The 26,735-nt window shown below is 44.7% G+C and overlaps 1 protein-coding gene across 1 annotated transcript in view; it reads left to right on the top strand.

The window, feature by feature from the left end:
- HNF4A (hepatocyte nuclear factor 4 alpha) overlaps positions 1–23,400 on the top strand; it is a gene marked incomplete at its 3' end in the record, with an annotated part of 27,630 nt that extends 4,230 nt beyond the window's left edge. Inside the window, 5 exon segments of the mRNA XM_015424225.1 lie at positions 8,407–8,581; positions 11,973–12,054; positions 12,057–12,069; positions 19,043–19,149; positions 23,245–23,400. Coding sequence (XP_015279711.1) covers positions 8,407–8,581; positions 11,973–12,054; positions 12,057–12,069; positions 19,043–19,149; positions 23,245–23,400 — 533 coding nt within the window.
- Positions 23,401–26,735: the final 3,335 nt, after the last annotated feature.

Genomic DNA, 26,735 nt, shown 5'->3' with positions numbered 1-26,735 from the left:
TATCCCTGAGAATCTTACGTAGCAGGTGAAGACTTTCCTGTTTTGGTTTGGTGTTCCCTCAGTGACACTCGTGGACCTTCCTTCCCATGTTTGTGGTCTGTTGAACTGTTTCATTGTTCGATATATATGTATTTTAAAATCTGTTTTAATGTTTGACTGTCGCCTTGGGAGGTTTGACTTCATGTAAAGTTATTTACTGGTTGATGTCATTTACCTCCGTGCCATAAAAAGAGTCAGCTACCCATTTCGAAACTTAAAGCCTTTGTTAAAGGCTTTTTTCTTCAGGGCATTTTTTCTTCAGGGCATTTTTTCTTCAGGGCATTTTTTCTTCAGGTCTGTTGGCAACCCCTGGGGGATGGGGATGGGGACAGGAGGTACCTCAGCAGGGTGTAATGCCATAAATTCCACCCTCTGAAGCAGCCGTGTCCTCTGGGGGGGGGGAAGCAGCCATGTTCTCCAGTTGTAATTCTGGGAGGTCTCCAGGCCCCACCTGGAGGTTGGCAACCCTAAAATGTGATGTCCCTTATCCTGACCAATATCGATTGCTGTCATGAATTGGTTTGGGACAGTTCAGAGCATGTAGTGTTCCATCAATAAGTAATTTTGAGGGGGAAGGGAGAGGAACATGATGAGGTGTTCCATGGATTGGACTCAGCCAGGCTTTCTGTTGGTGAAAAACAGAGGAGAGAGTCCCCTTTGACCACCAAAAAGGCTATGCTAGGGATCATGGGACCCTCATGGAGAAATGCCAAGTGAGATGGGGACTGCAGTAAGTGGGTGCGGATCTTCTCAATAATATTCTCAATAATATTGCAGCTTATACAGTTATGGAGCCACTGATGCTGGATCCAGGCTAGTGCCATGGCAGAACTGAGAGAAATGTTGTTCCCATGGCACTTCGAAAATTATTTGATTAAAAAAAAATTAGATGCCACCATTCTCCTGCAACTGGGCCACTCAAGACACCTCACAGTACATTAAAACAATACGGATCAATAGAGAAACATATCAGACAACAAACTTTTTGTCAGGGTACAGTCTCATGTGCGAGATGTCTGGAAACTTCCAGCAAACAGTTCATGTTCTGATGTCAAGAAAGATATCAGATTATAAGTATTGTGGTTTTGTGCGTCTTCTCACAGTACGACGTACTTTGGCAGGATGGAAAGCTTTCTAAGGACACAGAGCAGTTAGGCAAGAGAAGGAGGAGAGTCCTTGAATCAGATCTTCATCTCTTCCCACCAGTGTCTGTCAGATAAAAATAAATTGCCTTGTTGTGGCATTATATATAAAAAGGACTTATGACTCAGCGGTAAAGCATATCCTTTACACAAGACCGATCCAAGGTTCAATCAAAAGCATCTACACTATGATTAAAAGATCTTAAGTGGCAGATGTCGGGAAAGGTCCTTCCAAAGAGCCATTGCCAGTCAGCACAGACAATTCTTAACTAGATGGACCAGTGATCTCACTTGATATAAGGCAGCTTTAAATGTTCCCAATTACATAAGAGCCCATTTCTTCATAGTGTCAGAGACTGTGCTTGTTTACTCATAAGTAGACCCCACTTTATTCAATGGCACTTCCAAAAAGTAAGGAAGCATATCTGCAAAATTTGGAAAAATAGTGGTATGACTGTGTCAGGTTCAGTAGAGCGGTTGCAGTCCACAACGATTCATAAGAATAGATTGCTTTATTACAAGTCACTATTGATACACTTTCATGGTTATTGTCAGGAATGAAACTCAAAGCCAAGCATGTACAGATATAGACAGTTCAGACAAAAAGGGTTAGCCAATGAATACAGTTTGCGCAGGAATTCAAGCGGGAGAAAACCAAGGCGGGAGATAGCTTTCAGCCATTTGGTTCACACCAGCCAGATTGGGAATGGCCCTAGCAATAGTTCTCACACTCTTATCAACTACAAAGGAGAGAGTGGACGGAGAGAACATTTTGTCCCTTTCCCATAATACCAGAACTCAGGCACCAAATGAATCTTACAGACAATACATTCAGGGTGGAAAAAGGAAGTACTCCTTCAGTCAATGAGAAATTAATATTGTGGAATTCGCTGCCAATGAGCACAGTGATGGCCATGAGCATAGATAGCTTTAATGGGGATTAGGCAGGTTTGTGGGTAGATTCATCAATGGCTACTAGCCATGGTGACTAAAGGGGTTCTCCATGCCCAAGAGGCAGTAAACATCTGAATAGTAATGCTAGGGGGGCAATAATGACAGAAGACCTTGGCCATTTGTTGACCTTCCAGGGCAACTGGCTGGCCACCGTGTGAAGATGTTGGACTAGCTGGACCACTGGTCTAATCCAGCAGGGCTCTTCTTATGTTCTTAACAAGCAAACCTGAAGTCCGACCACAATGAGACACATTTTGAGCGTATGTTCTATTATTGTTGCTGTGATTGTAATTTTTATTCTTTACAAATTACCAGGTGCACCACAGCAATTCATATTCATAGGGAGAGAACAGTTATCCCCCCCCCGTACTTCTTTAAAAGGGAATTAGATAAGCATATGGAGCAGAGGTCCATCAGTGGCTATTAGCCACAAGGTATAGATAGGGTCTCTGGGGCAAGTGATGCTCTGTCTTCTTGGTGCTTGGGGGGGGGGTCAACAGTGGGAGGGCTTCTAATGTCCTGGCCCCACTGGTGGACCTCCTGATGGCACTGGTATTTCTGGCCACTGTGTGATACAGAGTGTTGGACTGGATGGGCCTTTGGCCTGATCCAACATTGGCATCTCTTATGTTCTTATAAGGTTGGAAGGTGAACTGAAATGCTTCACCCTATCAGTCCTTGGGACCATTAGAACAAGCAGTCTTATGAAGGCACAACGTACTGAAGTGTTGATCTCATCAGGGAGGGGCCTGATATCTTCTGCTGCAAAATAATAAAGCATGTGATTCATGACTCTTTATCTTTCCCCTTGTACCAGTATTCCAGGAGTGATTGAAGCCATTAATTGTGCAACATCCAGATTAGAGATGTAAAAGAGAGTCCTTATTTAATGAAGTTGGCAATCCGCATTTCTTACCAGCCCTTACCAGCTTGCTTCATTCCTTGTCACCTGCATTTGCAGCTTTATCCCTCTTTTTCTGTTGGAGAAGTTTGTTGAGAGCCAAAGTTCCTTCTGGGGAAGGAGGTGTATAATGCTTCCCCCTGCCCAGTACAGTTTTCCCAATCAGAACTCCACCCCATCTCCAAATTTTTAATAAACCCTTCAAGGGGGAAAATGCATGCATGGTGTTGAGCAGGACTACAGATAAATCAAATGAAAGAAAGGGGAAGGGGTTTACTCTGGGTTGGGAAATTCCTGGAGATTTTGGAGGGTGGAGCCAGGGGAATGCAGGCCTTGGGGAGGGGAGGGAATGCAACAGAGTACCATGCCATATAGTCCATTCTCAGAAGCAGCTATATTCTCCAGGGGAACCGATCTCTGTAATCTGGATATCTGTTGTAATGCTGGGAGATATCCATGCCCTGCCTGGAGGTTGGCAAACTAGCATTTACTCCTTTGGAAACACCCCAGCACTTCAGATGAGCCAGTGCAATATAATGATTAGAGTGTTGGCCTAGGATCTGGATAGTTATGTTCAAATCCCTAGTGTACTATGAAGTCCACATGGTAACCTCTCCCTCAGTCTCCCAGGGTAGTTGAGAGGACAAATCAAGGAAAAAAAGATATAAGTATGGACTGGCATCAGCATACCCAGTTTGGTGTAGTGGTTAGGATTGTGGACTCTGATCTGGGAGAACCAGGTTTGATTCCCCACTTCTCCACATGCAGTTGCTGGTGTGACCTTGGTTCACTCATAAGTTCTTTCAGAGCTGTTCTCTCAAGAGCAGTTCTCTCAAGAGCTCTCTTAGCCCCACCTGCCTCACAGAGTGTCTGTTGTGGGGAGGGGAAGAAAAAGGGATTGTAAGCAGCTCTGAAACTCCTTCGGGTAGTGAAGGGTTGGGTATAGATCCAATCTCCTCCTCTTCCTCCTCCTCCTCCTCCTCTTCTTCTTCTTCTCTGAGGTGGGGAATCTGCCAGGGACTAGAGGTTCTGGCAGGGCCCATTGCCACTGGCACCCACCCATATACCTCCTCTGCCACCTGCCCACATGCCCTTTCCTCACCCGCTTGCTTGCAAGCACTCCACCTCTTGTGCTCCTAGCTACCTAGGCTGCCCAGCACTGTCAGGAAAAAGTGGATGGATGGTGATGATCACAGCAGCAGCACTCCCCCTGCACACATCTTTCGGTGCCATTGATGATAATGCATGCAAGTTGTTATGGAAAGGGTCATGAACAGGCAGGGAAAGGATGCACAGGCAGGTGGGGTTACATGGGTGGGGTTAGGAAAGGAAGTGTAGGGAGTCATGGTGGTGGGCTTAGGAAGGGAGAGGGGCCCTTAGCATTCTCTGCCCAGGTCTCATCAAAAACTGGAACCAGCCCTAGTTCCTTGGAGGAAAGGCAGAGTAAAAATGTGATAGACCTTGAGGTATAGGGAGGGTGGGACATCGGGTAACCAGGTAACATGGGAACACCTGATCCCAAGGTGATCTCCCATCCAGTTTGACACAACTTTTTCTCTGTAGTTTTGAGAGCATCGCCACAAGTATCATAAAGAGAATAAAGAGAATGTGCACAAGTGTTCCAATTAAAATCATAGACAAGGAGGGAAAGAATAACAATGACTGAGTGAAATATAAGCAGAGGACCAGAACAGATGTGACACAGGAGAGCCATGATCAAAACCTCCCAGCTTTCCCCACATCTTAAAAATAGCTGTACAGTGCTCCAAATTTATGGGAGAGCGATGCAGGGGAAGGAGATATTAGGTAGAATGCCCGCATTCTCCACCAGATTCTTAGGCAAAATTCTGGGTCTGAGTATTCTCTGGAGCTGTCCTCCTTCACAGAACTGGTTTGCCATGGAAGGACTCGCCAGTTCACACTGCTACCCAGGGGGAATTTCCTAAGAAGTTGAATTACTCATCAGCCTCTGTCAGAATGGGATGGGGGAATCTGTCCCCTTTCGGAGAGGGCAGGATCGTGTTCTTGTAGGAAGTTCCCACTGTTCCTCTTACCCAGAGGCACAGAAACAGGTTCACAGTTAAAGTAGTTTATTCAGCAGCTGAAAGACAGAGCACTGCCAACAAGCCCCCCATCTCCTCCTGAGATGGAAGAACTGTTTGGTTCCCAAAAGCAAGTCCACTTCCACCTCCCAGGCAGGAAAGCATCTGCCGCAGACTGCCTCCCCCACACATGTACACCGAGAGACAAGGTATACCTGTTAGGTTAGCACACTACAACACTTGGGGTTCTGGTGATAGGCTGGCCGCAACTCTGGGTCGACCCTATTCTGCTCTAGAGGCTCCCTTTTATTGGGTGCTCAAATGAACAGTCCCTCACACTTGCATTACATCACCCTGGTTATATGGAACCACATGTGGGACTGTGCGTTCTGCATGTTCAGTGCATGTTGCAGGTGTTTTGGGAGGACAGAACAGGGTAGAGACTTCTGGGGTCTTATCAGGACCTTGGTACTGCATGTTCCTCTAGAATGGGCCGCTGGAGGGTCCAACCTTTCTGTAACAAACAAGTGACCTTCAGAGGCAATAATCTAGTCTCTTGCTTTCACAATAACAGACAGACACACTACTTTCTGGAGAGACAGGCTGTCTCTATGCTTCTAGGAAAAGCAGAAAGGCATAGATGATTCTAACATGGTTGTGCTCTGTCTGGACTAGGGCTATGGCCTAGGAAATAGCTGTAATGGCTCAGCATTGCAGGGTTGGTTTTCTCATCTGTCAGAGGTGCATTATTCTCCCCTCCTAAGCCTCTCCAAAAATTTTATTAACGTTTTTGTGGGGGATGCATGCATTATGCAGGGATATCTATATCTATATTCATCTATAACATCATATCATCTATATCTATACCGATATATTTTCCACTGCAGGGCTAAGAGCAGCTTCAGGGGGTGGTCCTGTTTACATCAGGAATATGGTGCTGGAGGAAAAGCTGAAGACACTCTCTACCAATGCCACTCATTTAATCAAAATCAGAGTCCCTAGTCATTGCTTTTAAGATTGAAAAAGGCACTCAGGCAGGGGTCATTTAGTAGGAAAAGAGGTGCAGGAGCTCATTAGCATAACTTATTTGCATGTACCACACCCCCTGACATCACCAGAAGTGTGTCAGAAGGAAATACCCACCGCTCAGGCTCCACTGGACTGTTTTGGATTGCTAGCTATTGGGGGGCGGGGAACATGCAGATCTGTCCTCGCAGAGGAGGGAGAGCTTGTACCTGAATAAAACTTGGTCTTAAAGGTGCCACTGGACTGTTTTGGACTGGGGGGCCAGGGGGAGCTCTGCAACTTATCTGGCTGCTTCTTGCTCTGACTGAGGGCTGCTGGGAGCAGGGGGTGGGGCTTGTTGCATGTGCCCGCCCCCTGGGCTCTTTACTGCCGGAGCTCTGCTCCTGTGCACTTCTGCAGGAAATGACCCCAGCACTCAGGCGATCCAGACACAGATTTCCAAGGCTATGCCTGTTGTGTTCCTGAGGGACTACAGCTAATTCCACATGGACATCTTTCTCCCTCTTGGCTTCCAAACTGCAGCAATTCATTTTGGAGCATCCACATAAAACTGTTGTCCAATCAGCTACTTTCTAGGCTTTCCCTCTCCTGAGACATTCCGTCTCAGACCTGGTTTGGTATGATATTTCTGGAAAGCATACAAACTGTTGGGATGGGAGGTGATCATTTTCAGCAGTCCTGCCCACACCAGTACCATTTTCCTTCCACCACCACCCTTGCAGCTGCTGATTCCACTGCTGTGCCGCTGGAGGGATTTTATTAGAACTATCTCTTGACAGACTTTACTAGTTCCTCTGAATTCTCAGCTTTCATTTGAAAAAGACAAATATATCTCTAGCCCTTTTCATTGTGGAGATATAAAGGTTCCCCTCATATCCCTACCAAAAAAAAAAAAAGGGCTAGAGATGTCCTTTTTAAAATTAATTAAAACCGGGAATTCAAAGCAACTAGGAGATCCTGGCAATAGATCATTTTAACATTATTGCACTGTGGCACAATAGAAATTGTTGATTTTTAAAGAGGCCTTTAAAAGCCCTCTGGTGATACTGGTGGGGAAGAATGCAGGGGAAATAGTGATTAATAAAGGATAGGAGGTAACATCTCTGCTCCCCAAAGATGCTGGACTAGATGGACCACTGATCTGATCCAGCAGGACTCCTCTTGTGCGCTCAAAACCAGTGTTCCCTCTAAGCTGAGTTAGTGTGAGCTAGCTCACAGTTTTTTATCCTCCAGCTCACACATTTTTGTCTCGGCTCAGGAAGGAGGGCTCCAGAGCAAACTGATCTATGCAGTAGCCAAATCACTTGCTCACAACTTCAATGCCAGTAGCTCACAAAGTAGAATTTTTGCTCACAAGACTACGAGGCTTAGAGGGAACATTGCTCAAAACCCCCATGTTGATGCCAGTGCAAATGTCTCTGCATTCATGGCACATGGAGAATCTTTTCTGTATGGATGCAGCACAAGCTGTAGGAAGACCGACAGCTCACACCTGACCTTTGCCTCAAATACTGCACTCTCCCCTCTCCCCCCCCCCCCCCCCCCCCGGCAATCTGGGGATAACAACACTTTATGTTGACAAGGTATTTGAACATTCTATAAAAATGCTATGGATTATTCATACTTAATATCTAGGGTTGCCAGGTCCCCCCTGGTCACTGGTGTGGGATGGGGGTTAGAGTTGCCAGATCCAGGTTGGGAAACTCCTGGAGATTTGAGGATGGCACCTGGGGAAGGGGGGGGGACCTCTGCAGTACAATGCCATAGAGTCCACCCTCCAAAGCATCCATTTTCTCCAGGGGAACTGGACTCTGTAGTCTGAAGATGAGCTGTAATTCGAGGGGATCCCCAGGTCCCCCCTGGAAGCTGGCATCCCTATCCCCTGCCTTTCAGCCTAGACTAAGGCCCTCAACACAATTTACAGCATAAAACTATAAAAAGCCTTCAAAATCCATTAAAATGCTAATGAAATCCCCTCTCAAAAGAGAACCCTCATAGGAGTTGCTACTTTTAAGGTTTCATCAGAGTTTAAACTCACCAAACACTTTTAAAGAAAGTGTCAGCTAGTATGCCCAATTATTGTCGCTCGCATGACTGTGTATGGTGCCTCGTGCTTGAGGGCTTCTAATGTCCTGGCCCCACTGGTGGACCTCCTGATGGCACTGGTATTTCTGGCCACTGTGTGATACAGAGTGTTGGACTGGATGGGCCTTTGGCCTGATCCAACATTGGCATCTCTTATGTTCTTAGTTTGTGTCCCGCTTTTTCACTGTTGCCCTCCATGTCGCCCTTTGCTGAATAGATACCTCCCCCTCGGAAGCATCAAACCTCAACGCCTCCAACAGCATTGGGGCCAGCGTCTTGTGTGCCATCTGTGGGGACCGTGCAACTGGGAAACACTACGGCGCCTCCAGCTGCGATGGCTGCAAAGGGTTTTTCAGGCGAAGCGTCAGGAAGAACCACATGTACTCTTGCAGGTAAAGCAGGTGGAGGGCAACCTGGTAGATCCTTCGTGCTTGGGAAACGGCGGTTCTTTCCAACCAGTGGACGTGGGCTGCCTCAATGGAATTCCATTAGAAAAACCCACTGGCAGTATTTTTTTTAATTCCATGGGATCCCTCTGGGAAAAGACAACAGGAGAAATTCAAGAAAAAAGATCTTTTCCAAGCTGTAGTTTGCAACACTTTTACTGCATTAGAGTCAACAGAGCTGTTTTGGAGCAATTTTGTTGGTGGCGGCAATGAACATAAGAACATAAGAGACGCCAATGTTGGATCAGGCCAAAGGCCCATCCAGTCCAACACTCTGTGTCACACAGTGGCCAGAAATACCAGTGCCATCAGGAGGTCCAGCAGTGGGGCCTCCCACTGTTGACCCCCCCAAGCACCAAGAAGACAGAGCATCACTTGCCCCAGAGCCCCTATCTATACCTTGCTCCCTAATGGGACTGGTTTTGCAATGGGGCCCTCGTCCAGAAGGACAGCACAAGTCCCACTTTATTTATTTGGGCTCTGCTTTTCTCCCCAGTGGGCACCCAACAACAGGGCACAGAGGCCGAGGCAATCCCCTTATGTTGCCTCCTGGCACTGGGATTAATGAGGCTTAATGCCTCTGAATGTGAAGGTTCCCTTTGGTCACCGTGGCTAGTCACCACTGGTAGACCTATCCTTCATTAATCTATCAAATCCCCCTTTAAAGCTGTCTTTGCCTGTGGCCATCACCACATCCTCCGGCAGAGAATCCCACATTTCAATCACTCTGTCTGTGAGTCCCTGCCTTCTTTCATTACTTATTTACTTCATTTATACTGTCTTTCTCCCCAGTGAGGACCCAAAGCAGCTTACATTGTTCTCTCCTTTATTTTATCCTCACAACAATCCTATGAGGTAGAGTAGGCCGAGAGTGCACTACTGGTGCAAGGTCGCCCAGTAGGGCTGCCTAGTGGGGGCGGGGGGTGGGTAAACCCCCGCTTTGGAGGCATGATTTCAGCCGCCGCGGAATCGGGCCCCGGGGGGAACTCCGCCCCGGCGTGTGCGTCACCTAGAAGTGACGCAGGCACGCTTGGCACGCTGGGGGCGGGGCCACGGCCATACAAGGAAAAACCCTATGGTTTTCCCTTGTATGGCTGTGGCCCCGCCCCCAGCATGCCCAGCGTGCCTGCGTCACTTCCGGGTGATGCGCGCGCACACACACACGATGCCAGCCGGGAGCCCCACCGCTCCCGGCAAAGAATCACTTGGCAACCCTATCACCCAGCCAGCTTCTATGGTAGAGTGGGGATTTGAACCTGGGTCTGTCAAGATCCTGGTCTGACACTTTGCCTGTTGGGAAAAGTTTTACTGTCTGAATGTCTGTCATGCAGCTGTAAAAAGTATGGGGGGGGCGGAGGTGGCAACTCAACTGCAGGCAGCCAGCTTGGTGCAAATATCTCTGCTGCTTATTGAACTCACTGGCAGCATTTCTATTAGTACCAGCTGAGCATTCAGTCCAATCTGCAGAGACTGATGAAGAATCCCCAAAGGCGATTGTGTTGATCTCCCCTTGCTTAGCTCATCTCATCTGTTATCATTCATTAGGTATCAGTGATATCACAGCTCTTAAGTAATTTGTGGACTGTGCCACACTATCACTGCCTTCTGTGAGTCTGTCATTTGGGGGATGAAACATTTTCAAAACCTGCTTTTGGTCCTCAAGTCAGTAGATCTTCTCTGGAGCAGCTGATTCTGGACACTGCCTGCATCAGCTATACCTTCCAGGTTGGGACTGGGCAAGGGTTGCCCAAAGAGAAACACCCTGTCCCTTTAACAGAGGCTTAATGTGTAGAAATGGGTGGCTGAAGTTTTCATGGCATGGAGGTAAATAACATCACTAGGTAAATATCAGATTAGTAAAGGTAAAGGTTCCCTTGCTCAAAAGCCAGTCGAATCCGACTCTAGGGTTGCAGTGCTCATCTCCGTTTCAAAGCAGAGGAGCCAGCGCTGTCCGAAGATGTTTCCGTGGTCATGTGGCCGGCATTATTAAACACCAAGGTGCACGGAACGCTGTTACCTTCCCACCGAAGTGGTACCTATTTATATACTTGCAATTTCTTGCTTTCGAACTGCTAGGTTGGCAGGAGCTGGAAGTAGAGACTGGAGCTCACTCCGTCATGTGGCACACTCAGGTCTCGAACTGCTGAACTACCGACCTTCCATAGCCTGCAGATTAAGCTGCTGTTAAAGGGACAGAATATTTTTTTCTGTCCTGGCTAGCTGGCAGCCCTAGAGCTCTGCTTGATAGTGCAAGAAAAGACGAGTAGAACAGAATGGAAAGAAAGAAAGAAAGAAAGAAAGAAAGAAAGAAAGAAAGAAAGAAAGAAAGAAAGAAAGAAAGAAAGAAAGAAAGAAAGAAAGAAAGAAAGCTGGCCACAGCATGTCTTCTTTTTCAGTGCTTATCATCAAAGATGCTTTCTCTAAGTTGTAGCATGACAAATCTAGCTCTCATGCTCCTTCTTTTGTGTTTATTTCCTTTCTTGTTAGCCATTCTTATCCTTTGGAGGTCCCATCCCATTCTTGGCATATCTGAAATCCACAGTGCAAAGAGCTGTACAGGAATAACTGCTATCTACCTTCCTTACAACAAAAAGATAATTCCTGGTCTAATCAATTCAATCCTGAAGGAACACACGGACAGAAATCTACTAGGGTTATCCCATCAGAATTCACTAGACCAGAAGCAGCATATGCAACCCGCTATTTAAAATGGTAGACTGGAAGCGGGTGTGTGTGTGTGTGTGTGCTTAACTGCATTTGGAGTTACTCTATAGCTTGTCATTTTAACAACAACTCATGGGCGTGGGAATGCTCACAGTGCAACGTTATCCCTGACCGCACATTAAATTGTGAGGGGGGGGGGGGGATAATATCTTTTGAAGGAGGCAGTTGCTTTTCTGTTGCAAAACCTGGAAGTGGGTCAGAATGCAACTTTGACTATCTCAGGTACTTCAAGTACCATCATAGCTCTTGTTCCTAAAGTGCTGTCAAAACAAAGAAGCCCAGAACCCAATAAAAGAGTGGCGGTGCCCACAGGGTGACAATCTAATAGTATATATTGTGATAAATATAGCTGGAAACACCCTAAGAGTAATTTTTTTGTGTCCCATCTGAACAGGCTTCTGTTTAAAGTCTTAGAATGGCCGTCATTGTTTGAAGGGTTTTAATTATTCCTTCCTCAGAATGCTGATAGGAATGAGGGTTTTACTGCAGAACAGCCTCTAGTTTGGACTACCAGGGCACCCAGTTTAATGACTCCTCTGTTGAAGCTCTGAATTAATTCTTTTTAAAAAACTCATGAGTCTCTCTCTCTCTTTCTCCCTGCTTTGCCCCCCAGGTTTAACAGGCAGTGTGTTGTGGACAAGGACAAAAGAAACCAGTGTCGATATTGCAGGCTAAAGAAATGCTTCCGAGCAGGTGAATGAAGAAAGAAGGTGAGGTCATTTGTTTTCTTGCATCACTGACTAGACTAGAGTATCCCCCTGTTTGTACAGCTTTCACTCACTAACCATGCGGTCAAGCAGTATTTAAGCCAAGAACATTGTCCATAAGATTGTATCATGCATATCTCTTCAGTTCATGACAACATGCAGCCAGGACTTACAAGATATGGGCAAATTGACATGTTAAAAAGTCCTTTGTGTCTCCCACTTGTTCATTCAAAAGCGGTGGGCTGGAAGTTCTGTGGTTAGAATTTGAGTCTCAGGGACATGCAGGCTCCATTTGGATCAGGACCTTGGAAACAACCGAAGGAAGCATTTTTCCCCATTGGAGAAACTTATGTGTAGCTATCAGTAAATGTAAATCTCCCCAGTGGCTCCCTGGGGATGTTCCAGTTCAGGAAAACAGTGCAGGGAGAAGGCTAAATGGGGCCCCGTTTGTGCTTGTGAATTAAGTTCTAAGCATGGAACTTACTGTGCTGATCTACGAGACTTTGGGCTTTTCCACATGGGGTTTCTGTCATTCGTTCTGGCCCCGTGCTGCTTTGGTTGATCCCCTGATTTCCGCATGCACTTTTGTGCCTTTAGTTTACCCTTTTTTTTGTTTGTTTCCCCCAGGGATCACTTTTACCCCAATGTTTTTCTGGAAGCTGATTTTGAGTCGGCTTTTTCCTACTGCATAGTGTTTCTATTGGTTTTCTTTGTCCCACCCATCTCCAGCCCAGATTTCAATGATTGGACTGTCATCATTGTATCACTCCGTCTTCCCCCTGACCTGGACAAATGATTTCAGATTTTTTTTAACAGTGTGATTTTTTTTTAATGAGTGATTCCAGGGTTGTTTTAAAAAAAAGAAAACTAAAATATCAACATAATGTGGTAATGTTGTAGTGACAATTTAAGCAGGTTCTCTGAATACCCAGCTTTCATTTTTAAAAAGTAAGTCTCTAGACTCTTTCCTTATGGAGATATAAGGAAAACAGCATATCTCAAGTGAGGGAAGAGCTAGAGACTTACTTTTTAATGAAAGCTGAGAATTCAGAGTACCTGAGTACTTGCTTAAACTATCAAGACAGCATTAAAGTATTTGTTAAGTACGAGACTCAACACAGCTAGTGAACATAAGAACATAAGAACATAAGAGATGCCAATGTTGGATCAGGCCAAAGGCCCATCCAGTCCAACACTCTAAGCGTCCTAAGGCGCCCTAAGCGCCTTAACCTTTCCTCATAGGGAAAGTGTTCCAACCCTTTTATCATTTGAGTTGCCCTTTTCTGCTTCATAAATCAGTGCTGCCAATCTTGTTGAGCACTTTTGGAATTTAAGAAAGGGTATTTGGCATAAGATTGCCAACTGCCCTGCAGAAAAAAGTCCTGTCCCTTCAATAGAAGCTTAATGTATGGACATGGGCAGATGAAGGTTTACATGGCATGGAGGCAACTAATTTCACCTGGGAAGTAACATCTCATGAACATCTATCAAAGGGACTGGACATTTTTCTCCAGGCCAGTTGGCAACCCTAATTTGGCACCACCACAAAATGGCTGCTGTGGGGATTGGGACCAAGTATTGTTCGGTTCTAAGCAAAGTATCATCTTATGACTGAGGCCAGTATTTCCAAATGGTTGCTTCCTGTAGACTCAAAGATGAATGTCTCCTTGGGTCTTCTTAAGGACTGCCTGCTTCAGTGAGGTGGAGGAAGGTCAGGATTGGATCATTGCTTTGGGAAGTGGGCACCAGGAAACACAGTGGTGGGCACCATGGCACTTAGAGAATCCAGGTTGGGGATCATTGCCGTAGACCATTGGTCTGTTTCAAGAGCGCTGTTCTTATGTCCCATCCCAAATTCTGATCATTCTCATAAGCCCGGGTATTTTTAAAGACTTAGTTTAGGTTTGCCTGAAGGATACAGGAATCCTCTCCTCTTCCTGAGCCCATTTTGTATTTGTCTGTTAATATTCAATAGAAGTTACATTAGGTCCATGACCAGCTAAATACTGAGTAAACATTTAGAAAACATCATGCCGTGACTGAGCAGAGGGAGGGGGGGAGGGATCCTGATAACAAATTGTATAACCTTGAGCACTCCTATTAACGGTTGCTGACTAGATGGTTTTAATTTCTGTACCGCCTCATTATAGCCCTTTTATCAAGCTGAATGATACGAGTGGGAAATAAATCTGGAGAGCTACAGGTATAATAACAACAATCAGATATTGTTTCACACAGATATTTTTGTGATTAGCCATAGAGAGGATTGGTAGGCCTCAAGTGATAGGCAGTGAATGCATGACTTGGCAACCTGGTGTGCCTTTTGGGACCTTAGTGGTGGGCACGAACAGACCATGTGTCCTGTCAGGAGATACTGGAACAGAACTCCTAAACCTTCCAGCTACAGCCAATATCACTGTTTATAATGACCTCTTCAAAGGGATAAATCAGTGAAGAAAAACATCTCAGTAATGAGGCATACTAAACACAGGCTGATAACATACATAATACCAACATGCTCACTGTCACCTCTCAATCAACAGTTCTGCCCTGTTTCTGATTTCATAATCCTCCAATCCTGATATATCATTAGATAGCCTATCCTGTCCACTATGTCCCAACACTATCCTCATGACAAAGTTCTAGATTAACCACTTGAAGACTGACTCATATTGCCTGGGTCCACGGCATTCTGTGCAGACATGGGCATCTGATACTCAGAAAAAAATTCGCTTTTAAAAAAGGCAAAAATCTAGTCTTTGTGTTTTCAAAAAACAGCATGAAAACTCATGGGTAGTTTCTCTCCAGAAAGTTGTGTGAGACTTTCCAGAGAACAGAACTAAGGCAGCTTATATGTTTTGCATGGCTGATGTTTTCTGTTCACAAATAACCAAAAGCTTCACTGAGCAAGAAATAATTATTATCTAAAGAAAAACACTGGAGCGGGATTATTAGGAAGCAGTTGCTTTATACAATGTGGTCACTATTTCATATTGTTACTGCCTTTCCATTGTGCACTTTCTTATCATTAATTTACATGTATATTGCAAGGCCTATGTGTACATTTCTGTGTCTTATCTTATGATTGATTACACTTGCTGGCAATGCTTATGATTCTTCCACTGTTAATTTAATAATTTTCTTGTTTGTTTAGTGAAGCTTTGGGTTATTTTGTTCCCCTTTGTTATAAATCCAACCCCAGTACCTGTTGACTAGCCAGCTAAAATGATTTGATCTTAGATTAAATTAGGCAAAATAAATCCATGCAAATTTGCTTAATTCACCTAATTTGGATGGAATCTCATCGAAATTAGGCACACAGTGGATTTTTTTAAAAAAAATCTTGTCTAATATATTACAGTCACACCATACATCTGAAGAAGTGTGCATGCACATGAAAGCCTATACCCAGAATTAAGCTGTGTTGATCTTAATGGTGTCACTGGACTCAGACTTTGTTCTGTTGCTTCAGACCAACATGGCTACCCACCTGAACAAGACACCAGATCAAAAGATAGAGGAGGATTATAAAATGATGAATGAATTAAAGATAGCAGCTAGACAAAAAAAACTGTGTCGTAATAGGTGATTTTAACTACCCACACATTGATTGGGTCAATATGTGTTCTAGTCGGGAAAAAGAGATTGAGTTTCTAGACACTCTAAATGACTGTGCTATGGAGCAGATGGTCACGGAACCTACCAGGGGAGAGGCGATCCTTGATTTGGTCCTAAGTAACACTCAAGACCTGGTGAGAGATGTAAAAGTGATTGCACCACTTGGGAACAGTGATCATAATGTTGTTGAGTTCAACATTTGTATAAATAGGGAATTGGCCAAAAAGACTGACACAACCACTTTTAACTTTAAAAGGGGTAACTTCTCTGATATGAGAGGACATGTAAGGAGGAAACTGAAAGGAAGAGTAGAAAGGGTCAAAACCATTGGGGAAGCTTGGAAACTATTTAAAACTATGATCCTAGAAGCTAAAAATATATATATATTCCACAGGTTAGGAAAGGCACAAACAGGTATAGGAAAAAGCCTGCATGGTTAACAAACAAAGTAAGGGAAGCTGTAAAAGGTAAAAAGGATTCCTTTAAGCAGTGGAAAGTTAGTCACAGTGAGGCTGATAAAACAGAACACAGGCTATGGCAAATAAAATGCAAGTCTGTGGTCAGGCAGGCAAAAAGGGAATATGAGGAGCATATAGCAAAAAATGTAAAGACCAACAATAAAACTTTCTTCAAATACATTAGAAACAGGAAACCAGCCAGGGAGGCAGTGGGGCCCTTGGACGACCAAGGGGTAAAAGGAGTATTGAAGGATGATAGGGAAATGGCTGAGAAGCTAAATGCATTTTTTGCCTCCGTCTTCACTGTGGAAGATGAGAAGTGCTTGCCCACTCCAGAACCACTGATTTCAGGAGGGGTGTTGAAAGACCTGAGTCAGATTGAGGTGACGAGAGAGGAGGTCCTAAAACTGATAAACAACTTAAAAACTGATAAATCACCAGGCCCAGATGGCATACATCCAAGAGTTCTGAAAGAACTCAATTGTGAACTTGTGGATCTCCTGACAAAAATATGTAATCTCTCCTTAAAATCAGCCTCCATTCCTGAGGACTGGAAGGTAGCTAATGTCACTCCCATCTTTAAAAAGGGTTCCAGAGGAGATCCGGGAAATTACAGGCCAGTCAGTCTGACGTCGATACCGGGTAAATTGGTGGAAACCATTATTAAGGAAAGAATTAGTAGGCACATAGATGAACAAAACCTATTGAGGCAGACTCAACATGGGTTCTGTAAGGGAAGATCTTGTCTCACTAACCTGTTAATGTTCTTTGAGGGGGTGAACAAACATGTGGACAAGGGGGATCCAATAGATATTATTTACCTTGACTTCCAGAAAGCTTTTGATAAAGTTCCTCATCAAAGGCTCCTAAGTAAGCTCAAAAATCATGGGATAAATGGACCTCCTGATGGCACCTGGTATTTCTGGCCACTGTGTGACACAGAGTGTTGGACTGGATGGGCCTTTGGCCTGATCCAACATTGGCATCTCTTATGTTCTTATGTTCTTACAATACAATATGAGGAAAGACTGAAGAGACTGGGACTTTTCAGTTTAGAAAAGAGATAACTAATGGGGGGACACGATAGAAGTTTATAAAATTATGCATGGGGTGGAGACAGTTGACAAAGAGAATTTCCTCTTGCTTTCCCCAAATACTAGAACTCGAGAGCACTCAATGATGCTGATGGGCTGTAGATTCAGGATGGACAAAACGAAAAACTTCTTTACACAGAGAGTGAATAAAATGTGGAATTTGCTGCCAGAGGATGTAGTGATGGCCACAGGAATAAACAGCTTTAAAAGGAGTTTAGAAGTTTCATGGAAGATAGGTCTATCAGCGTCTACTAGCCAAGGTGACTGAGGGGAACTTCCACGTTCAGAGGCAGTCAACCTCTGAATCTCAGTGCCAGGAGGCCACATCAGGGCAATGTCTCGGGCTCTATACCCTGTTATTGGCCCCCCAGAGAAACTGTGAGTCAGGATGCTGGCCTGGATGGACCACTGGTGTGACCCAGCAGGGCTCTCCTTATGTTCTTATGTTTTTAATGCAATGCTAAGAACACTTTGATGAGAGTTGAATTGACTGGAGGTGGATTCTGAGCAGCCTTCTTTAGGATTTTTCTCACAAACTTTGTTGCATTTTGGCTGCTACAACCGCGTCAGAGGTGGCATTCTTACACAGTTTCCTGGGTTGAAATTCCAGAGGTTATGCCTTTTCTTCTTTAGATGACACCAGCCAGCCTTGACCTGGATGACCCAGGCTGGCCCAGTTCAGAGCTCGGAAGCTAAGCCAGGTGATCTCTGGTTAGTCTTTGGATGGGAGACCACCAAGGAATACCAGGTTTACTATGCGGAGTCAGGCAACAGCAATCCACCTCTGAACATCTCTTGCCTTGAAAACCTTACGGGGTCACCATCAGTGTTCCCTCTAAGCTGAGTTAGTGTGAGCCAGCTCACAGCTTTTTAGCCTCCGGCTCACACATTTTTGTCTCAGCTCAGGGAGGATGGCTCCAGGGCAAACTAATTTATGCAGCAGCCAAATCGCTCACTTGCAACTTTAATGCCATTCGCTCACAAAGTAGAATTTTTGCTCACAAGACTGCACAGCTTAGAGGGAGCATTGGTCACCATAAGTCAGCTGCAACTTGACAGCACTTTCCACCACAGTGCAAGAGAAGACATTTTACCACCTGCTTCTCCTGGATGTTGGTCTTACTTCTGATTAGACTGATGCCCTTACACAGGTACCTTACTGCTGCTTTTTCTACCACCTCCTCTGCTCTCCAACGAAACAGACAAGTCCTGGGTAAAACCTTGTCAGTTCCACTGATTTCTTTTTTTTAATTAGAATATTACTGTGTACCAGCAGTGCACATATATGCCCTTCTGTAGGAAGACACACACGCCTAACATTCCCCCCTCTCTCCTTAGTACAGCAGCAGCAATTGCAGCAGGGAAACAGCATGAATGAGTAAGGTTTTCCCCAAGTGACTTCAAAAGTATCAGGACTTTCACCAAATCAGGGAGGAAGGAACTTGACAAAAAAAGGTTTTCCTCTGGAGAGCAGAGGAGGAAAATGAAGGAATCTGCATTGCTGAAACAAAGGTTTTCTATCCACTCTTCCATACCAGGAAGAGAAGTTAAAATGTTTACCGAGATGGGGAGGAAATGGTGAGTGAAAAAGTGTGCTTTGAATGGAACATGTTTACAGGTGACAGATAAAATTCAGCGAAGATAAAATGTAATTTTAGATTCGAGTTTTGTGTGTGGCTACCGATCAATTAGAAAACTGATATAAATTTTAAAACTCTTATTCTTTAAATGCCAAAGACATATTTGTTGAGTTTTTAAAAAAGAGTCGTCTAAAAGGATTTTATGTTTTCATTTTGTTTATTGTAGCTGTACAGAATGAACGTGATCGAATCAGTACTCGTCGATCCAGCTATGAAGACAGCAGCTTGCCTTCCATTAACGTTTTACTGCAAGCAGAAGTCCTTTCACAGCAGGTACTTTTCCCAACTTGTGAAAGAATCTGCATCACAGAATTTGCATCTTAATGCTTTCTTTCTATCCCACCCTCTTTTCAGTAGATATCTGCAAACTGAAAGCTAATTTCACAAGTCCTTCTCTATTTCTTAGTATCTAGAAAAGCAGCTTTCCATTTGACTGGATCTATGTCTTGTCACTGATGACAGCACAGGGTATATCCAACAGGGTCTGTGACTCAGTGGAAGAGCCTGTGCTTTGCATACCGAAGGTCTCAGGTGTGGTGTATTCAAAAAGGCTTACTTGAATCGCCGCATTAGCTCTCCATGTTAAGCTAGAGCCAGAGGAAGGCTCCTCCGAGCCAACTTGCTATTGGTCGCTCTACAACAGCGACCAATCAGAACTGTACCAATTCCCTGCGAGGGAAGGACTTTCATTGGACGTTATCCACACAACCTCATTGGTTGTTTATTGTAAATAGGCGTGGCTACGTTAGTCCGGGAATGTTTAAAAGGAGCCTAGCTCCCAATGTTAAGTTGTTCTGGTTATGACTTCTTTCAAGCGCTTGTTCGTACCTACAATAAAGCTGTTCACTTTTGCTGAAATCATTCTCCGGATCTTTGTTAGCGGCGATCTAACACCAGGTTCAATACCCAGCATCTCAAGTTCAAAGGACCAGGCCATAGGTGATGTGAAAGACTTCCACCTGAGACCCTGGAGAGCTGCTGCCAGTCTGAGTAGACCATACTGACCTTATGAACCAATGGTCTGATTCAATATAAGGCGCTCAGTGGGCTGGTCCCTATAATACCTGGGCTATCATATTCCACAACACAGTCATAACAGCAATGGAGATGCTGTCGGCATTTCCCCAGGTATAAAATACAGTATTCAGAATTTTTTAAAAGTTACCTGGGTCTTCTCCATACTAGGATCCAGGAGTGCTGCTGAGCCATTACTACTCAGGAGGAAACAGAATTATAACTGTGATTCTGTGCAGCCGTTTATAAATGGTGTGATTTTATAAAGGAATAGGATTATAATCTACTGCAATATTTATTGCATGCATCATCTTTTACTGCACTGTCTTCTGCCTTTGTAATCTAGTCTGTAATCTGCTTAGAGGTATGTCTTGCCTTAGACCATTTTCTGTTTGCATTGTTTTCTAATTCTGTCATCCTGGTCCTGTTGCATTGTTTTCTGGATGCCTTATGCTGTCTGAGTGAATTGGGTTTTTTAAAATATATTTTAACATCCACTGAGTTTTAGTGAAAAAGACAGGGGATGAGTGAAATCAATGAATAACCAGAAACTGAATCACCCAAAAGTCCATATCAAAGCTCTATTTTATATTTTCACCTAAATAATGGTAGACGGTTATTGGTTGGGCAGCCCATTCCACAACACCGAAACTGCCTCAGAAAAAGCCCATGCTTAGGATGATAAGTTTTGACTTCTCTTATCAATAGCAGACAATAATCTACTGCAAGGATTAGAGTTGCCTTTCCAGTCTCATAGTGGAAGAGGTGGTCCAGTAAGCAGGGCTATTTTTGGGCAGGAACGCACAGGAACGGAGTTCTGTCTGGCTCCCAAGTTGGCCACGCCCAGCAGGAACTCATTATCATAATAGGCCACACCCAACAGCAGAAACTCATTCGGATTGGCTACAATTAGGGGTGTGTGGCCTAACATGCAAAAAGCCCTGGGTTTTGACAACAAACAAGGTAAAGAGAATAAGAAGCAAAAGGTGGGTGTGGCTGGATGACCACACTTCTGGTAACATGGGGGGGGGCCTAATATGCAAATGAGCAGTGATGTCAGGGGTGTGATCTAATATGCTAATGAGTTCCCGCTGTTGGGTATGGCCTATTGTGCTAATGAGTTCCTGCTGGGCTTTTTCTACAAAAAAAGCCCTGCCAGTAAGTATATAGGTCCTGGGCTGTTAAGGATTTTAAAGGTTTAAACCAGCGCTTGGAACTGAATCGAGAAACATGCTGGCAACCAGTGCAGATTTCATGAGTCTCAGGAACATGGTTGTTCTTACTCATCTCAATCAGCAGCCAGGCTACTGAACTTTGCACTAATTGAAGTTTCCAAGTTGTCTCCAAGGGCAACCCTACCTAATGCACATTATGGTAATCCAGGTTTGAGGTTAGCATGAGATCAGTGTGGCCAGATTGGCTATATCTAAGAAAGGGTGCAATTTCTGAGCCAGATGTAAGTGAAAAAGGCACCTCTAGCAGCAGTGCCTACCTGCTTCTCCATCTGCAGAGCTGGTTCCAGGAATACACCATGGCTCTTAATTGCCAAAACCAACATTGCCCTGTCCAAAGAGAGTTATGTTAACCATTCAGAATGTCAGTTCTGTCCTATCTGAACTCAGTTTTAGTTTGCTCTCCTTCAGCCACAGCTTCCAGGCAGCACGAGAGAACTGAAACAAAAGCTTCTGTAGGCTTCATCAAGGACATATATATGATGTCCTAAGATACCCAACTCCAAAACAATGGATTATTTAATTAAGTGGTCTCACATAAATATTAAACAACATGAGGAAGAGAAAAGAATCCTGGGGCACACCAGGAGTCAACTCCACATCTCCCTTAACTACACACAAGGAGACTGGAACCAGTGCAAAACTGATCCTCTAATATCCACCCTCCAGGTAGTGCAATAGGATGGCATAATCCATGGTGTTGATGCCACCAACAGATCTAACAAAACAATTAGCAGAAGTATCTCTGTTAGTGCCTAATTAACCATTTCCTGGAAAGATTTTGTCCTGGCAGCTGGCACTTCCCTCTTCTGTGGTTACTAACTTCACCTGAACTCAAATCATACCATGCCTTCCTTCTTTTAAATTAAATTATAAAGCAATTTCTGAGCCAAAGAATGATGCTCACTTTGGAGAAATGAGCTAGTGCAGAAACCTGTAAAGGCTGTTCTAGACCCATATACTAAGGGCAGATCCAACTGAAGAATTTCTCTGTGATCCAGGGTCAGTCACCTAGAGATCAGTATTTATGTGCTAATCCTTCCGGGTTCCTCCGTTAAGATACAGCGCAGCAAGGTGTGTGTGTTTTTACAATGTTATTTATTTAGTTATAATTTTGGATTTGGCAAGATTTCAGCAAATAAAACCTGTTGGCTCAGGGGGAGGGGGGAGAAGCCATCACAGGTGGCCACATTTCCTTGCTTAGTAAAAAAAATAAGTTGAGATCTAGGGATAAAGTGCTGGGAGGACCAGAACAAAAATGTTACAATAAAAAAAGGAAGAAAGAAGGAGAAGAGCAGTGAACTGGCTAGTAGGATCACACAGAGATGAAGACTGACTACTGAGGAAGACCTGGATTTCCAACAAGTTGAGTGTATAGAATAGAATTAAAAAGTTGGAAGAGGCCTAAAAACAATCTAGTACAACCCCCTATGCCATGGAGCATGACCTAAAACATACCTGACTATTTTCATTTATTTATTTATTTAAAATATTTATTTGCTACCTTTATTCCATATGGAACCCAGAGCAGTTTACAATATTTTAAAAATACATTAAATAGATTACATTTTTTTAAAAAACCAGAACATTAAATAATCATCCAGCATCCACTTAAACACCTCCAATGGCGGCATAACGGCAGTTGCAAAGCCTACTTCAAGTCTATATATCTCTTGTGCAAAAGTAAAACCAAAGACATTCTAATGGTGATTGGGAAGAATGTTTTATGGCAAAAGGCACAATGATGCAATGACTGGAAGTCCTTGATTATTTATTAATTAATTAATTTGCTTGTGGTTTAAGGCAGCTTACAATATGATCTTGTTATCTCTGCATGCTGATTTCTAGCAAAGCAATACCCCCTGTGGCTATTTCCAGAGGTCTCTTCCAGCCCCCCCCCCCCCCCCCCCGCCCCCGTGAGGTTGCTTTGTCTTTCCTCCAATCCCTGTCATTATCCTTAGCAGGCCAGATTTTATTTGCATCACCTTTACCCAGGATTGATGCACATCAGGTGGGAATGCAGAGATCAGAACCACAACTGGGGAACAGGATAACATCTGTTTCCTGGCACCTTTAGGAGTGCTAAGAGATGTCATACAAAGTGCTTCTTCCCCTGTTGCAGATGTCGTCACCGATTTCTATGATTAGTGGAGATATCAGAGGGAAAAAGATTGCCAATATTGCGGACGTCTGTGAGTCCATGAAGCAGCAGTTGTTAGTGCTGGTGGAGTGGGCCAAGTACATCCCAGCCTTCTGCGAGCTTCCGCTGGATGATCAGGTGAGCTTCTTTTCCAATTCTTTGGTTCTCACTTCAGTTTTCATCTGAGAGTATATTGTGATTTTTCAGAGAAAATGTGCATTCCTCATTCCAGTTGTAAGACTTTTCCAAGCATTTTGCGATACCCCAGTTGCACATAGTTATCTCATTGCTACTCATTTCCACTTGCCCAATTCTTTGGCAAAACCATAATAGCAAGGGCATACTCTTGAGCAAATTAGGTTCATAGAAGGACTATTGCAGCAAATGGAACTTTCAGCACATGGGCATAGACCAGGAGTCCCCAGTGTGGTGCCCGTGGGCGCCATGTCACCTGTCAACACCTTTTCTAGAGCCCACCAAGTGCTTTAGAAAGTGGGTGGGGCCAAGTGGAGCTTTTGCTCAGCAAGGATTCTGATTGGCCTTTGAAGATACGATTGGCTATGCAGATTTTTTTAAATGTTGCTTTGCCAGCAGCTGCCACCACAGCACAAGGATCATCACTGTGTGACTGGAGGAAAGCTGTGGCAGCCATTTTGTGGGTGGCTTTACTCCTGCAGGGGCCATTATGTGGCAGCCATTTTGCAGCCATGCCCGCCACACTGTGTCAGGATTTCAAAGCTGCTCCCAGGCTCAAAAATGTTGGAGACTCCTGGCATAGACTGTACTAATTCTGCATGGGATTGGACTAGCAAAAGCACATTCAAATGTGGAAGGCTACAATCCTGTGCATGCTTACAAGACAGTAAGCTTCACTTTACTCAGTTTATTATGAGGTTAAGATAAATAGGCTCAGGATGAAAGTCCTGTTGGCTTCAAAGCACCAAAATCCTGCCCTTGACAACAGTGTCTGAAGGGCAAATACAGGATCTGTGAAGGCACCCAACCTCATTGGCAGCCGGGTAAGCAGAGCCTCACCTGTCAGTCCTGATGCAGCCCCCAGGAGAAGCTCATGCACAGCACAAATTTGGCAGGGGGCTAATTTTTCATCCAATGTGGGAGCACATGGGAGAAGATAATGCACACTGTGTTAATCTCTTCCCTTCTGTTGACTGAGTCAATATCAATCCAGGTCAGGATAAAGAGACCATACTTGTAGATACAATGGGGGGGATCCATGAAGACTCACAAGGAAGCAGAAATCCTTCTTCCCTTTCCCTCTTGCTACTGGCTCCAGCTTCCTTCTTTCCCTCCTTCCCTCCTTCCCACCACTATTTCTGATTCTCCTCCCCTGTGCTGCTGGCTGTTTCCCTCCCCCTCCCTGCTCTAGTTGGCCTCCCCTGCAGCTCTTCCTTCCTCACTTTATTCTGATCATCGCTGAGTTGCTATGCCAACCTGAAATACTGTCCGATCCATGGAAGGGTTTTTTCTTTCTTTCTTTCTTATAACTTTGGTGTCGTGGTTAAGTGTGTGGACTCTAATCTGGGAGAACCGGGTTTGATTCCCCACTCCTCCACTTGCACCTGGCTGGATGGCCTTGGGCAAGCCATAACTCTGCCACAGCTGTCCTTGAAAAAGAGCACTTTGTGTCAGAGCTCTCTCAGCCCCACCCACCTCACAGGGTGTCTGTTGTGGGGAGGGATAGGGAAAGGAGTTTGTAAGCCGCGCTGAGACTCCAAGTGAAGGGCGGGGTATAAAGCCAATCTCTTCTTCTTCTTCTTCTTCTTCTATATGTGAACAGGCATCACTGTTAACTGGGGGAGGGTTACCCCCAAATAGTTTTTTTTTTCCAAGAAGAAGTGAACCTGGGGGTGGTTTTGGATTTGCACAACTCTAAATTGGATCCCTGGCTGGCTGTGTAGTCTGGATTCATCTGTCCCCGCTGTGGGCATCCTTTGGCTATTTGATATAGGGATCAATGATGGTGTCTAAGGTGCCCTGACCTGGACAGCCCAGACTAGCCGTAAATTGGCTGTGACTTGATGGCACTTTACCCACATACACTAAGGGTCCAGCTTGGATGTGCCAGATAGCTGCACAGGTCTCTGTTTGAAAGAATTCTGACAGCTCTGGTTTGCATCAAGGCCATGTAGGGAGGGTAGAGTGTGCCCTCACATGGCTATTCAGATCAAAACCTGGCACATGTCACATGACATTATGAACACTATACGAAAAAATACAGATTCCCATATTTATCCTGTCCTTTCTTCTTTAAAGCAGGGGGTGGGGAGTGATGGTTTCGATCTGTGAAACCACATGAAGGCGTGAAAGGCTTAAACCATTCCTCCCCTCCCCCATCAGCTCCCATCTAAATCAGAGTCCATGTCACTGTAAGTGGGTTTACAAAGATGCTGGGAAGATCCATTCGTGGATCTACTGGTGCCTTCTGCTTTGACCCTTAGTGGAGTTAGGGTTAGAGCCAACAGGAGGGGCAGGCAGTTCTCGAGGCAACAAACCATGAAGGAAGACTCTTGCCTTGGTGCCCTGTTTGCAGACTTCCTGAGGGCATATGGCAGGCCTCTGTGGGGAAGAGGGTTTATGAATATATGAGCCTGCCTTATACCGAATGAGACCATTGGTCCGTCTAGGTCAGTATTGTCTACTCAGACTGTGAAGCTGCTCTCCAGGGATGTTAGGCAGAGGTCTCTCACATCACCCACTACTTGATCCTTTTAACTGGAGATGCTGGAGGTTGAACCAGGGACTTTTTGCATACCACTGAACCCCCACACCCTCCCCAGTGCTGTGCTCAGTGGACTTCTGGTCCAATGCAGCAGGGGATCTTACGTTGTTCCAGGACTTTGCTCATGGGAATGGCTGAGCACCGGAGCTAATATTGTGCACATACAGGCCATGAATGGGGCTGGTGGAGACAGACTCTAGTGGGCAGCTGTGTTGATCTGAAGCAGCAGAACAAAGTTTGAGTCCAGTGGCACCTTTAAGGCCATCAAAGTGAGCTTTAAGACCATTCGAGGTGAGCTTTCATGTGCACACACACTTCTTTGTGCTTGAAGAAGTGTGCACGACCGCAAAAGCTCACCTTGAATAAAACATTGTTGTTCTTAAAGGTGCCACTGGACTCAAACTTTGTTCAGCTGGTAAAGACAAGCTATGATGTGTACATCATGGACCGCTTTGCCCCACAATAGCTTCCCTGCTATGGGGAGTGCCTGCATTTCCCACTGCAAGCTCTGGTTTATTTGCAGAATGTCTTTATGCGAGTGCTCTTCTGAAGGACCTGTCCTTTTCTCATCACCATCAGAGCTTTGTTCTGTCAAATTTGTCTCCCCTTCTTTGGCTTGATACAGACTTTGAGAAACGCTTCTGACTCTTTAGCTCTTTCTTTTGCGAGACATTTCTCCTTCTCTGTTTGTTCAGCACATACAAATTGGCCCATCCCCATAAAGAAATCCTCT

The sequence above is a fragment of the Gekko japonicus genome, unplaced genomic scaffold (assembly GCF_001447785.1).
Source record: "Gekko japonicus isolate JY-2015 unplaced genomic scaffold, Gekko_japonicus_V1.1 scaffold1486, whole genome shotgun sequence".
NCBI lineage: Eukaryota > Metazoa > Chordata > Lepidosauria > Squamata > Gekkonidae > Gekko > Gekko japonicus.
Note: the sequence above shows the minus strand (reverse complement) of the source record. Positions and strands in the feature narration are given on the sequence as shown.